The 14694-nt window shown below is 38.8% G+C and overlaps 2 protein-coding genes across 2 annotated transcripts in view; one reads left to right on the top strand and one right to left on the bottom strand.

The window, feature by feature from the left end:
* ATAD5 (ATPase family AAA domain containing 5) overlaps nucleotides 1–6556 on the top strand; it is a 36389-nt gene extending 29833 nt beyond the window's left edge. The window contains exons 19-23 of the mRNA XM_024734249.1: nucleotides 1692–1872; nucleotides 4122–4303; nucleotides 4810–5675; nucleotides 6128–6286; nucleotides 6393–6556. Coding sequence (XP_024590017.1) covers nucleotides 1692–1872; nucleotides 4122–4303; nucleotides 4810–5675; nucleotides 6128–6286; nucleotides 6393–6471 — 1467 coding nt within the window. The 3' untranslated portion in view covers nucleotides 6472–6556. The remainder of the gene's footprint in view (nucleotides 1–1691; nucleotides 1873–4121; nucleotides 4304–4809; nucleotides 5676–6127; nucleotides 6287–6392) is intronic.
* Nucleotides 6557–9724: 3168 nt separating this feature from the next.
* TEFM (transcription elongation factor, mitochondrial) lies at nucleotides 9725–14425 on the bottom strand. The gene is made up of 4 exons (XM_024736399.1): nucleotides 14357–14425; nucleotides 12656–13119; nucleotides 11399–11548; nucleotides 9725–10571 (listed from the first exon to the last, which is right to left on the bottom strand). The coding sequence occupies exons 1-4, from the start codon at nucleotides 14385–14387 to the stop codon at nucleotides 10134–10136; spliced, it is 1083 nt and encodes a 360-aa protein (XP_024592167.1). The 5' UTR covers nucleotides 14388–14425; the 3' UTR covers nucleotides 9725–10133.
* Nucleotides 14426–14694: the final 269 nt, after the last annotated feature.

The following is a 14694-nucleotide window of genomic DNA, read 5'->3' as shown; positions in this document are numbered from 1 at the left end:
GCCACAACAGTGAGAGGCCTGCATACCGCAAAAAAAAAAAAAAAATGCACTTAAATACACAAATTGAAAAATGTGAACAGAGATAAACATCCATGTAACCATCACCCAGATCAAAATATAGAACATTTCCATCACCTCCAAAAGTTCCCTTGGGTCCTTTTTAGTCAGCACTGACCAGGGCTCGAACCTATGTCCCCTGCATTGGCAGGCAGATTCTCAACCACTGCGCCACCAGGGAAACCTGATAACTAACCACTATTCTAATGTGTATTAACAGATTAGTTTTGTCTATTCTGAAATTTCAAATAATAGGAAACATTATGTGTCCTTTTACATCTGGTTTCTTTCATTTAACATTATGTTTTTTAGATTTATCCATGCTGTTCTGTCAGTGGAATTGTTGAATCATATGCATTATGTTATTTTTATTTGTTTAGCTTTTTAAGACTCTGCCAGATAGGTTTCCAGTGCATGAGAAGTCTGGCAACTGTTGTCAGTCTTTTTAACTTTGGCCATGGTAGTGGTATCCATCTGTGTGTGTGCATGTTTGCTTTCTGTTAATTAGCTTTGAAGTATAGTTTATTTACAGTAAAATACACCCACTTCAAGTGTATGGTTCAATGAATTTTGACAAGTGTAGTTACAGAACATGTCCATCAAGATAGAGAACATCTTTATTACTACCAAAAGTTCCCTTGTGTGCCGCTGTGTTCTGTCCTTTGTCCTAACCCCTCGGCCCTGCCGACTACCAGTCTGTTTTCTGTCACTGTAATTTTGCCAATTGTAGAATTTCATGTCAATAGAATCTTATAATATGTAGTATTTTTTATTTAGTTTCTTTCACACACCATAATGCTTTTTCAGATTTGCTCATATTACCTGTGCCAGTAGTTTCTTTCCTTTTTTTAAAATAAGTTTATTTATACATTTATTTCCCGGACTGGGGCACGAATCCGTGTCCCCTGCATCAGCAGGCGGACTCTCAACCACTGTGCCACCAGGGAAGCCCCATTTATATATTTTTTATTTTTGGCTGCGTTGGGTTTTCGTTGCTGCAAAGGGGCTTTCTCTAGTTGCGGTGAGCGGGGGCTACTCTTTGTTGTGATGCGTGGGCTTCTCAATGTGGTGGCTTCTCTTGTTGTGGAGCACGGACTCTAGTCGCGGGCTTCAGTAGTTGTGGCATGCAGGCTCAGTAGCTGTGGCTCGCGGACTCTAGAGCACAGCCTCAGTAGTTGTGGCTCACGGGCCTAGCTGCTCCGCGACATGCGGGATCTTCCCAGACCAGGGCTCGAACCCGTGTCCCCTGCATTGGCAGGCAGATTCTCAATCACTGCGCCACCAGGGAAGCCCCCTAAGGGATTTTCTTAAGGTTTAATAAAATTGCCTTCAGGATTCAGGTTGGAGAATCTCCCATAAAATTTTCCTTGCTGTCTCAGACTATATACAGTTAATAAAAGAAGTTTATGTAAATGCTTTTAATTTGGTACCATATTCCTTTATATCTTTCTAGATCAATCATTCTCAATAAGAGCTTAAAATATTGTGAATCTTAGCAAAATTTGGCTTGCTTTTTGATGTTATTGATGTATTTCTGTTAACTCTGCAGTTGACCATGTTTCTTTCCTGTGTCTCTCTCCCTCCTACCCCCACCTCTCCCCTCCTGTCTCTCTCTCTCTCTCACTCTCTCTCAGCTAAATGTTGCCAGCTACCTACAGATGATCTGCTTGACTGAGAATTTTAGAACCGATGTAAAAGATTTTGTAACATTGCTAACTGCAAATACTTGTGACATCAGAAAAAGTATCCTTTACTTACAATTCTGGATTAGAAGTGGAGGTGGATTTTTAGAAGAAAGGCCATTATCTTTTTGTCGTAAGTTGATTTGTTGTAAAAGAAATTTCTGTAATGGGATCCTATATTAAAATATATGCTGTACCAAAACATTTGAAAGATTATAAAAATTTTGAGCATTGAGGTATCATGTTAATATTAAAAGAAACATACATACATCAACTTAGTTGATGAAAAGTTTTGTAAGCATTAAATGTGGGTAAATACAATTAAACTGAACCTGGAACAAATGGTTACTTGTACATTTATAAACATAGTTGCTTATAAACAAATAGAATTATATTATTTAGCAACTTCCTTTTTTCACTTATTAAAAAAATAAGTATTGGTAATTTTTCCATATGTAAATTATTTTTAGATGACTGTATTGTAGGTTCCTTTTCAGCTTCCTTAATAGCCTATAATTCTCTCTTTCCTAAGAACTCTATTATTTCAGAAATGCTTTATTTTATTTCTTACCAATCTTCAGTCATTGTTACCTAATTCAAGTCACAGACATTTACTGAGGACTTTCTCCATGCCAGGTCCTGTGTTTATATGAATAAGACATGGTTCCTTCCCTGAAGAAGTTCATAGTTTGTGGTTTCCATGCTCCATAGTCACAGTTCTGTAGTTACAGATCCTGCTCTGGCAAATATACAAATATTTAATTTTTAAAAAGGTGAAGTTCTGTAATATTAATCCCTTATTGGTTTTCTGATTAGTTCAAAATTTAATATCTTATTTTTTTAATTAATTAATTTATTTATTTGGCTGCGTTGGGTCTTCATTTCTGTGCGAGGACTTTCTCTAGTTGCGGCGAGCGGGGGCCACTCTTCATCGCTGTGCGCAGGCCTCTCACTATCGCGGCCTCTCGTTGCAGAGCACGGGCTCCAGACGCGCAGGTTCAGTAGTTGTGGCTCACGGGCCCAGTTGCTCCACGGCATGTGGGATCTTCCCACACCAGGGCTCGAACCCGTGTCCCCTGCATTGGCAGGCAGACTCTCAACCACTGCGCCACCAGGGAAGCCCTAATATCTTATTCTTTTTCAAAGTATTTAATTCAATTTAAGCTGGCAGTTTTAACTATTTCTTAGAAGTAAATATGATAAATAAGACATGGAAAATATCCTATTTTAAACAAAAGTTAATAACTATCACCATATTACTGGTTATAAAATGCAATACCAAGAACTTTAGCATTATTTCTTTTCTTGAAGATCTTAAATGCATTTCATTCCTGTCTTAAAACAGATACACACTCATTGGAAATCAGACAATACAGAAGTATATAATGTAAAAAGTAAAAGATCTTGCCCCACTTCTTAAAGGTAGCTACTCTTAGACCTTTATCTATGCATATACAAATATTGCTACCTACTTATTTAGCAAAATTAACCAATACTATATGTATTGTTAAACAGTTTGCTTTTTCTTACCTCACAATTTATTGTCAGTACGTATAGTTCTAGCCCTCTCTTTTTCACAGCTGTGTGCTATTCCATAATATAAAGTGGATGTAACGTAATTTAATTAACCATTACCTACTAGGTGACATTTAAGTCATCTTCAGTTTGTTGTTAAAGTATGCAGTGAGTATCTTTTATAATTTTGCTAATTTAGAAGGTGAAAAATGAATGGTATCTTATTTTAATTTCCATTTCCATGATCACTGGTAAAATTGTACATCTTTTTATGAGTTTATTCGATATTTGTGTTTCTTCTGTGACTTGCCTGTCCAGTCCTTGCTCTTTTTTCTGTTAGATTGTTTTGTAAGCCCACCCCACACCCCAGCCCCACTTAACCTATGTAGAAATCATGTTTGTGTTGTACGTTTTATGAATTAGATACATATGGGGAGAATAACAAAATGAGGATTAGGTCCAAAAAATGCCAAAGGGGACTTCCCTGGTGGCACAGTGGTTAAGAATCCTCCTGCCAATGCAGGGGATGTGGGTTCAGTCCCTGGCCCTGGAAGATCCCTCATGCTGCATAGCCACTAAGCCTGTGCCTGTGCTCTGGAGCCTGTGCTCTGGAGCCCGTGCTCTGCAACAGGAGAGGCCATGACGGTGAGAGGCCTGCGCATTGCAACTAAGAGTGGCCCCCGCTGGCTGCAACTAGAGAGGGCCTGCCCGCAGCAAAGACCCAACACAGTCAAAAATAAATAGATAAATAAATAATTTTTTTTAAATGCCAAAGGATCTTGGATTTTAAATAACTGCTTAAATAATTGCTTGCTACAATTTGATAAAAATATGGATAGCTAAGGTTTTCTTTTACTAATTTTGTAGGAGGAAATAGCAGAAATGTACAACTTGTTTGCTCTGAAGATGACCCTGATTCCAAAAATAATGCTAAAAATACTAAAAGGAATCCAACAGACCTTCCCAAATGTGACATTGGCTGTGCTGAGACCTTGTTTGGCCTTAAGAACATTTTTTCCCCATCTGAAGACTTATTTTCATTTTTGAAGGTATTTTCAATGTCTAGTAAATTTATGTTCTTTTTCATCTTCCCAACACTCACTTCTGTCTTTTGAATCTTAAGGTTAACTCAAATTTACCAGTAATTTTTACAGGCTTCAGATTTCTGATTTTAACACATTGTACCACTTTGACAAATGGTGCATAGGCCTTGCTCTAGATGTATATTATAGAATTTAGAATAGAACTTAGAAATATTTCAGATAAAAAAAGACAATTTCAGAACAGTAGTTTTTAAGCAAATGAGCTTCTAATTATTGAATTAGGGTATATACTGACTATTCGAGAATTTAATTTTTGAAATTAACAGTCTAAATTAATCTTTTAGACTCATGATACTATTTGATGTATTAGGGAAGTGTAGGTTAATAAAATTATGAGGGTTAGCAACTCATTACTTTGAAAATAGATAGGAGTGACACTATATTCCTATGGGTAGAAAAATGTTCAGACTATGTACTGTTATGACATTTCTTTACTCAATATTGTTTTTCAGCACAAAATCAGAACAAAGGAAGAATGGCATAAGCTCATCCAGCTTCTTACAGAATTCCAAATGAGGAATGTAGATTTCTTATATAGTAATCTTGAGTTCATTCTACCATTACCTGTTAATATCATCCCAGAAACAGAAAACTTTGCTGGTTCATCAGTAAGTGTGGACACCAATGCAGCAACAAAAAATATGAAATGTCTTGCTAGGAAACTTTCTGAAGGAGAGAAGCCATTGAAAAAGTCACAAAAAAAGAAACATAAGAAAAAGATGGTAATTTTAGACGATAGTGACTTATTTGACACCGAATTGGACTTTTCTGATGAATTTATTAGGCTTTCCTCTGCATCTTCTCCAAATTCAGAAGAAAGCAAAGCTAGAGAGAAAGAAAGCAATCCAGAGACAAAGAAACTAAACACCTGTCTAGAGTCAAACGTTGAATCTATTCCTCGTTCTCCTAAAACACCAGCAGAAAAGAAATATTCTGTCCTTGTTTCTCACTGTTTAAATTCTCTCACTGAGTTCATGGACAACATGTCCTTCTTAGATGCCCTTTTAACTGATGTAAGGGAACATAGGGAATTTCGTAAAAATGATTTTGGCTGGACAAATGGAAAAGTTCAAAGTGGACTTTGTGATGAGTTTAGTCTCGAGAGTAGTGATGGATGGACTTCTCAAAGCTCTGGCGAATTAAAGGCAGCTGTAGAAGCTCTCAGCTTTACTAAATGTTCTTCTACTATTTCAAAAGCATTGGAAACCTCCCTGAATTCTTGCAAGAAAGTAGGAAGAGATCCAACAAAAGAACTTACTTTTTATGTTTCACAAAAGCGCAACAATGTACATTTCAGTCAGTCAGCAGCTAATTTAGAGTAAGTCTTGACTTCTGTTTATTTTTCAATAATAAATGATAAAGCGGATATTACTAGTTTCTTTCTCTTACTAATTTTGAAATGCTGGGCTTTATTGATCATGGTAAGCCCTTCATATTAATAATGTAGCTTCTAATGAGACAGTTAAGGAGACCAGCCTGATTGCTGGGAAGAAAAAGTGAGAGATTGGGGTGGGGGTTAGATTTGAGAGACTCTTGGATAACAGGGAAGGGGTCTGGATTTGCTGTGCAGACAGCAGGTAGCCATTAAAGTCTTTTCAGTATGGGAGTGATTGATGTGTTGAAAATGATATAGAAAGTGAATCCGGAATACAGTTAATCTAGTCTAGACCAGAAACAGGGAGAAGCAGAGACCAGCAGCTGGTTTTGGGATTGTTGCATTTTTATTGGGCATTAAAAATCAAAAAATAATGCATTACTTTTAATTTACAGCAGTGCTTGGAAGAGGATAGCAGTCATCAAAAGTGTGTTTTCTAGCCGATCTCTTCCGAACCTGGGTAATAGACAAGCTAGTATAATAGAATACTTGCCAACTCTGCGAAACATTTGTAAGACTGAGAAGCTAAAAGAACAAGGAAAAAGTAAAAGAAGGTAGTTTCTATAAAAACATTTTACATAACTATTTCAAGATTGATAAATATTCTCATCTGATGGAACTATTAATATTAAACTATGTTTTTCCTTGTAATTTTGACAGATTCCTGCACTATCTTGAAGGAATTCATCTTAACATTTCAAAAGAGACTATGAACACTTTGGCAACTGGCTTCCCTTAATATCCTACATTTACAGTGCCTTGTACAGATTCTTACATGGTCCTTAAGAGACATTTCTTTTTTTTTGCAGTACGCGGGCCTCTCACTGTTGTGGCCTCTCCCGTTGCGGAGCACAGGCTCTGGACGCGCAGGCTCAGCGGCCATGGCTCACGGGCCCAGCCGCTCCGCAGCATGTGGGATCTTCTCGGACCAGGGCATGAACCCGTGTCCCCTGAATCGGCAGGCGGACTCTCAACCACTGCGCCACCAGGGAAGCCCAAGAGACATTTTTATAGTGATTTTCATGGAAGCGTTTATTTCTCTTAATGTACATTTAAAACATACTATTTGTATATTTCTTATTAGTGTGTAAATATTTAAAATGAAAAGATTTGAGTTACAAATTGTATTTATAATTGTGGTAGTGGTGGGGTTTTTTGAATTTTTTTGTATTATCTGATTTAGCGTTGTTGGAGTATTTTTGTATGTGTGTGAGCTGTTTCTAGAAGGTAGAGTTCACTGAATATTTCCAAAGGTGCTTCAGTGCTAAACTAATCCATAATTTTTCCCCTTCTGGTGACCCTTAATCCACGCTGTGAATGTGAATCACCTAGGTGATAATCTTTTTTAAAAATAAGTTTACACAGGGCTTCCCTGGTGGCACAGTGGTTGAGAGTCTGCCTGCCAATGCAGGGGACACGGGTTCAAGCCCTGGTCTGGGAAGATCCCACATGCCGCGGAGCAACTGGGCCCGTGAGCCACAGCTACTGAGCCTGCGCGTCTGGAGCCTGTGTTCCGCAACAAGAGAGGCCGCGACAGTGAGAGGCCCGCGCACCGCGATGAAGAGTGGCCCCTGCTCACCGCAACTAGAGAAAGCCCTCGCACAGAAATGAAGACCCAACACAGCCTAAAAAAATAAATAAATAAAATAAGTTTATACGATCCAAAATACAAAATAGCATGTATAATACATAAACAAACTTCCTAGGAAAGAAATTTCAAAAAGTAAGATCTTCCTGATAAAATTATTTTTAGCGTACTCATCCAGTATATTTTACCATGTGAATCACTGAACGCTGACAAGGTGAAATCAAGATTATGAATTGTAGTTTTCGTAAATCTTTTTTAGCAACCATACAAATGTGATATCTTGTATATTTTGACAATTCAAATCATTTGTACATTTTTCTTGTATTTTTATATCATTGGTGTTTTATTTCATAAAGATATTAATGATAATATAAATATTTTGGACAAACTGCTATTCACTGAAACTGTAACAAAGGATTCTACCCTAGGATTTCTACATGATAGCCATTTTGACTTAAGGTTATATTTTTGGAGAAAGTATATATTTTTAATTACAAGATTTTAAAATACCACATTTCACTTAAAATCATTTTTGCAATCAGATGTATCTGAAAATAGTTTCCTATTTCAAGTGTTTATATTATATATTAGCTTAATATTCAGTTACATTATCTGGTGAATTAATTTTCACTTCAAAAGATAAGGATCCTAATTTTGTACAGTTGAAAAATAGATGTATACCTGTGTACAAAATGTTTTTACCTCTTATTTGTTCAACCTACCTTTTCTTGTATTGATAGTACACTGATTTAATTAAAGGCTAAAGCTAAAAGACTGCAATGTTTGGAGAGTTTCAGATGTAATCATCTGGGTAAATACGGATATTGTATAGGCTTGGATATAGTCTATATCTTATAGGTTTTGTCCCTGTACAAAAGAGAATAACATCTAAGGCATTTTTTTAAGTATATGGATTTATTATTTTCTACTGAATGCAAAAGTCCACTACCTGTAGAGCATTTACCAGTTAATTTGGTCTTTAATTATTAGAAAATTCGGATAATCCTCATCAATTGAGGAACCAAAGTAAAATAACTCCATAGAATTGTATTTAAATGATCAAAACCCAAGAAATAATGGGGGTATTTTCCTCCCTAATAGGGACACATTTAATATCTTTTTTTTTTAAGGTTAAGCATAATTTTGGGAAATATTTTCTCAATTCTTAAAGGTTCCTGTAAGACTTAAGATTTACTTTTGTGATAAAAGTAACCAAATTTTGATGACTCTTCAGTACTTAGCATCTTATCCTATAAATGTCTAATTTGGACACATTTCACTACAGCTATTTCTAGAAACGTTGAGAAGTAGAATGCCACACATCTGGCATGAACAACTGAATGGTTGGTGAAACTGTTTACTAAAGTATAAAACAATGGCAAATGACGTGGTCTGGAGGAAAGAGAATGATTTCAGATGTGTACTTGGAGGTATCTTACAACAGTTACAAGGTGGAGATGCTCACGTATACAGTCACATATGTAGAGATTTACATGTGCACGGCCACAGTCTAGAGTGTACATCAGACTGCCTAGGGAGTTGGAGGTGCTGGAAGGGAGGACTTCCATGTATTTTATAGATTTCTGATTATTTGAATTTTTTTTTTCCCAACAAGTATACTTCACTTTTAGATTAAAGGGAAGAAAAGACTTAATGCTTTGACATCAGAGAGACTTGGGTTCAGTATAGGTGAGATACAATGAGGGCCTGAACTAAGGCAAATCTAATGGAAATGGAGAGATGTGGGGAAAAAAGTGCTACTTTTCTCAAAAGACGGTCTGTTAAGTAAAATATTTCAAAGTTTAGGGCTTCCCTGGTGGTGCAGTGGTTAAGAATCCGCCTGCCAATGCAGGGGACACGGGTTCGAGCCCTGGTCTGGGAAGATCCCACATGCCACAGAGCAGCTAAGCCTGTACGCCACAGCTACAGAACCTGCTCTCTAGAGCCCACGAGCCACAACAACTGAGCCCGTGTGCTACAACTACTGAAGGCCGCACACCTAGAGCCCGTGCTCTGCAACAAGAGAAGCCACCGCAATGAGAAGCCCACGCACCACAACGAAGAGTAGCCCCTGCTCGCTGCAACTAGAGAAAGGCCCACGCACAGTAACGAATACTCAATGCAGACCAAAAAAAAAAAAATTTTTTCAAAGTTTAAAAATGAGCCTATTGGGCTTCCCTGGCATTCCAGTGGTTAAGACTCCACGCTTCCACTGTAGGGGGTACAGGTTCAATCCCTGGTTGGGGAACTAAGATCCTGCATGCTGCATGGTGCAGCCAAAAAAAAAAAAAAAAAAAGCTTATTTGTTTTGGGCTTAATAGATTGAGCTGATGAAAACTCCCTTCTGGAGGCAGTGCATCAAACCACATTTGTACTTTCAGAGTAAGAAGAGGATTCTACAAGCTGTGTTATCAGTTATATATAGCTTTACTCCCATGATGAGCACCATCCAGAAAAATCATTATTCCCTATTTTAACAGTATGAAAATAATGCAAATCCTTTAGTAGAGATGGCATTTGCCTTTCAAGGAAGATAACTTTTTTTCTTGTTTTGGATGTTTAGGGAACATCTTATTTTTTAACGCTTAAACCCAAAAGGCACAGAATCTCATATTTATTGATTTAGCCTTGGTTTATTATTGTGTAAACCACTCAGTAGCCAAAAGTCTGACTTGAAACATCTAAGTACACTCAAACTTATGTTTTCTTCTCCATTAACAAGGATGTTCAAAACAGTTGGTTTTAAAACTTCAGACCTAATAAATATAAATTAATATGACATTAAGAACATGTAACATACTAACCTCAGAATTTTAAGATTCAGTATTAAAAACTGCCAATTCATAAAAGGCAATAGCTTGTAATAATGAATCATATAACTCTTCTACCCTGTATTGTTCAGTAGATGAAAACATCTGTCTGTAGTGGACTATCTTATCTAGTGGGAAGAATACCCGAGGCTCTTCTTTCAGTACAGACTCTGAGAGGAGCTGCTTCACTACCTCTTTTCCACTAGTCCGTGTGTCACCGATCATCAGTTCAAAGTGCCTCCCCACTGCATTTCGATTCATGCTCAGCACCTGATGATGGCCATCCTGGGTAAAAGTTGTATTCAGCAAGGCATACAGCATGGCTTCCATGATATGAAAATGTAATAGTATAGGAAACAGAGATGAGTTCTGAAATGAAGGTCCTGTTTTCTCCAGGACATAGAAGTCGGCTTTAGGCATCTTTGAAATAACTGAAGAAATCTTTTTTTTTTGTGGGGTGGGGGGAAGGAGGGAAGATAAAATAAGTGAACAGAAATAATTCATTAAGTTTTATTGTTTGGGCCCCCTCTCTGTCCCACTTCTACTTTTTAAATATATAACTTACATAATATTGCTATTGACAATTTTGAAGTAATTGAAAAAGCATTTTATGAAGGGGTCAGGACAGCCAAGTTCTTTCTAGTAGGAACAAGCTGAGCTAAGACAAGTCAGTTAATCCTCCTAATTACTAGTTTCTTCATCTGTACAATGGGCTTCATAATTCCTAAAAACTATACTGGCTTTAAGATTAGACACGACTGTCTTATTTAGCTTTTAAAAAATTCTAGGGTAGAGTATAGGGTTGGAATAACTAGCCTAGAATCAATCACCTCTGCAACTGACTAATCACATCATATACTTGATTGAACCAGTTTTCATAGATATAATCAGGATGATCATTACTTACTGCCCATCTCACCAGGTTTTGAAGACTAAATGAGACAATAAGTAATAGTGTTTGAAGAATAAGCTTTATAAAAATAAAAAAAAAGAATAAGCTTTATGAATATGGTAATGAAGTTTCTTAACATTTAGAGTAATATACTTTACCACTGATTTTCTCAGGATCTGCCTTTGATTCATAAGGCATTTCTTAAAATAAATGATGCAATTTTTAAAAAATCATAAGTGATGGAAAACACAGGAATGGGTGAATAATAAGTACCCAAAGAAAATCCATCCTTACTATCTTATTTCATTCCTTTTAGGACTAAAAGACTACACAAGGAGCTCTAGCAGGTAGGGATTTGGAGGTGTAACTGCCTTACCTCTTCTAAATAGACCGACGATAGGTATGTTCCTTTCATCAGTCGGCAGTATTCAGTTTGCTGCCAGTCCAGCACTGCCAGTTTACGATCAAGGTGAGCCCAGGCAATTCTTCGAGTACCAGAAACAATGGATACAATACTATTAATTGCCTAAAACAAAAAAGGCTGGTTTAATTACAAGTGTAAACATTTTAACAGATGTAAAATTTAAGATACAAACTCAAAATATATTTACAGTTTATGAACTAAGAATTGTTAAAGAGTATTATTAAAAGGTAACCAGTAGCAGTCTTTTACTTGTTGAACAGAACTTTTACTTGTTCTCAGCAACTAGCTCAAAGTAGGCATTCAAATATTCAGATGTTGCTGGGGAATGTGCTAGATACTGGGAAACAAGGGACATAACCATATATTATAAGAAATGCTACCATACAAGTTACACTGTAGAGAGGAGGAATGGTCAGGAAGACTTATTGGAGGACTAGGAGAATGAGTAAAATGGTAAACGGGGAGTTATTTCACCCAGATGTCTGCAAATACAGGCTGACACCTCTCACTCAGGCAGTGGAATAAAGAGTGCAAGTGGGAAAAGGGCAGAGGGGTAGGCAAATTTCTGCAAAAAGTAACTTCCTTTATCCTGCGAGCTACAGGGAGCCACCAAAGCATACAACATTCAGGTGTAACACGAGATATACATTTCAGAAAGAACATGGACAGCTGTGTGGAAGATGGACGGGAGGCGTCTAGACTAGAGGTGGGGATTTGTGTTAGGTACCTGTTGCACGACAAAGTACTAAGAATCTAGGTCACAGTGAAGAAGCACAAGAAACAGATCAGAAGTAATAGGAGTAGAATTAATATGTGAGATGAAGGAGGAGCCTAGGAAAACAGCCATATATCTTCTCAACATTCCTCCTAAGTAAGTCTTGCCCAGACCTACTTCTCTACATCCACTGTCCTTTCTTCCTAGAATGCCTTCCTCTTCCTGCTAGCCTAGTTAGCTCTCCATGATCCAGGCTGAGTTCTTCTAGTAAAGATTCCCCAACCCACAGTTCTCTCTAAATTGCCAATTTACTACCTGTACATCTCATTCTTTGAGAATAACCATATAATAGATTATCTATTATATATGTGTATCTCTGGGCCCACCAACTAAACTATAATCTGCCTGAAGGACTCCGTCTTGGTGCCCAGAATAGTGCTTTGGTTCTCAAATATTTAGGCAGTATAAGACGCATTAAGAAAAAAAGAGTATACCTTAAGTCTCTCTCTTCCTATTTCTGGTTTGATGAGCTTTCTCAAGAGCCGATTTTCCTGTAACTTCCTTTTTTTCCCTCCAGTCTCTGGATTAAGAATGGAGTTACAAACTTGAATGGTGGTTTTATACTGGAACAAGGGCACATTCATTAAACTCTCCAAATTCTGAAATGGCCCAAACTTTTCTCTGTGCTCTACAATACTGAGGGACTTTTTTCCACGAAGCAATGTGAAAGCTTCAAGTTCTTTATTAGACGCTGTATTCAACACATGCAAGATGGAAGCCTGCTGTTCTGAAGAGAAGAGCTTGTCAAGTGCCTTTCCAGACTCCTTTGCGTTTTCATCAGAAAAATCAACATGGGGAATAATTTTCTTTGGTGCAGTGGATTTTTTCCGACAGCAGGAATTATGTAGGCCCTGGAATAAGGAGAACCCTAATGGAACTGGAAAATATCTCCACCTCCCTGAAAGGAAATTTTAGCAAAATGTAAGTTGAGACGTCTTAGTTCCTTTTAGCGTTAGTTGTGGCCTAACCAGAGCCTTTGCAAAGTGACATTGACTTTCCTATAATTTAACAACTAGTGGGGTTTCCTTGGTGGCGCAGTGGTTAAGAATCCACCTGCCAATACAGGGAACACGGGTTCGAGCCCTGGTCCGGGAAGATCCCACATGCCGCGGAGCAACTAAGCCCGTGCGCCGCAGCTCCTGAGCCTGCACTCTACAGCCCGCGAGCCACAACTACTGAAGCCCGCGTGCCTAGAACCCGTGCTCCAGAACAAGAGAAGCCACCGCAATGAGAAGCCCACCCACCACAACAAAGAATGCCCCCCGCTCACCACAACTAGAGAAAGCCCGTGCGCAGCAACGAAGACCCAACGCAGCCAAATAGAAAGAAAGAACTAGTGGATCATATCCATAAGAGATATCTTCTGATTTTTATGGATAACGCCTCGGTTTTACTACCTAGAAATCTTATTTTATGTCCAAGAAGCATGTATTTAAAAAATGATTTCAACTGCTTAACGTTTTTGAAATTTTTAACCTTAGAGAAATCTTTTTCCAATTAATAGATCTTTTTAACAATATTTATCTTCAATAGTTTCTTTCTCATCCAGTGGAACCAAATAAAACTAAATTTTAGGAAATTCTCTGGCGGTCCAGTGGTTTAGGACTTGGTGCTTTCACTGCCCGGGCCAGGGTTCAATCCCTGGTGGGGGAACTAAGATCCCGCAAGCCACATGGCACAGCCAAAAATAAAGAGAAAAACCGAATTTTATACGTTTATAATAAATGTTTTAGCTGAGTGGTAGGTTTAAGGACGGTTTTTATTTTCTTTTGTACACTTTTCAAGATTTCTACCATGACTATATTTCTACAAAGAAGAAAAACCATATAAGGTGCAACTTTGTAAAACCAATGGAAACTGACATTGCGGCCACAGAACAATAACGCATCCGGAAGCAAGCAAGCAGCCGTTGGGCTCTGAACCCTCCGCCCTCGGCGCAGTCCGAGGAGTCGCTCGTGGACCCCTAACCCAGGGAAGAAAGCACAATCGCTCCTAGGCTCGGCGACCAGAACCACCCCGTCAACTCAGCGGGGACTCCAAGAGGGAGACCTGGACACGGGACCCAAGGGGGAAATACTCCAGGACCAGGGGCTAATGTCAGACGGGAGATTCACCCAGTATTGCAGGCACCCTACCTCCCGCCAAGAGGAGACTAGGCACGTTCATCTTCCACGTTAAAGCAGTAGGGTCCCGCGCCCGTCTTCCTCCACTAACTTCCGGTTCCTGCGTGCTTCGCCCAAAAGTGCCCGGCCTTTCAGTAGAAAGGTTCCAGCGGAAGCAGCGTGCCGGCCGGCCCGAGGTTGTTCCCGCTGGGCTGTTGGCAGCCGCTCCGCTGCGCCTCTGGGCAGACGCCGGCCGGAATTGTGCCGGGATCCGGAGCCCCCGGGTGCGCCGCAGGCTCCTTCCACTGCATCCGGGAAACGGCCTCGCCCTCTCCGGCCCGTGACTGCCGGTGAGCAGAATGTCTGGGAAG

Source organism: Neophocaena asiaeorientalis, unplaced genomic scaffold (assembly GCF_003031525.2).
Source record: "Neophocaena asiaeorientalis asiaeorientalis breed wild unplaced genomic scaffold, Neophocaena_asiaeorientalis_V1.1 scaffold129, whole genome shotgun sequence".
NCBI classification, from domain to species: Eukaryota; Metazoa; Chordata; class Mammalia; order Artiodactyla; family Phocoenidae; genus Neophocaena; species Neophocaena asiaeorientalis.
The sequence above is the reverse complement of the archived record's forward strand: the minus strand, read 5'-3'. Positions and strand labels throughout refer to the sequence as shown.

What these genes read in the sequence shown, in the direction of transcription:
- TEFM (XM_024736399.1), bottom strand. Translation starts at nt 14,387, where the DNA reads ATGAACGTGCCTAGTCTCCTCTTGGCGGGAG. An exon ending in TAGTCTCCTCTTGGCGGGAG is followed by an intron (nt 13,120 to 14,356) that starts GTAGGGTGCCTG and finishes ATTTCCTTTCAG; the next exon opens with GGAGGTGGAGATATTTTCCA. An exon ending in CGTCGGTCTATTTAGAAGAG is followed by an intron (nt 10,572 to 11,398) that starts GTAAGGCAGTTA and finishes CAAAAAAAAAAG; the next exon opens with ATTTCTTCAGTTATTTCAAA.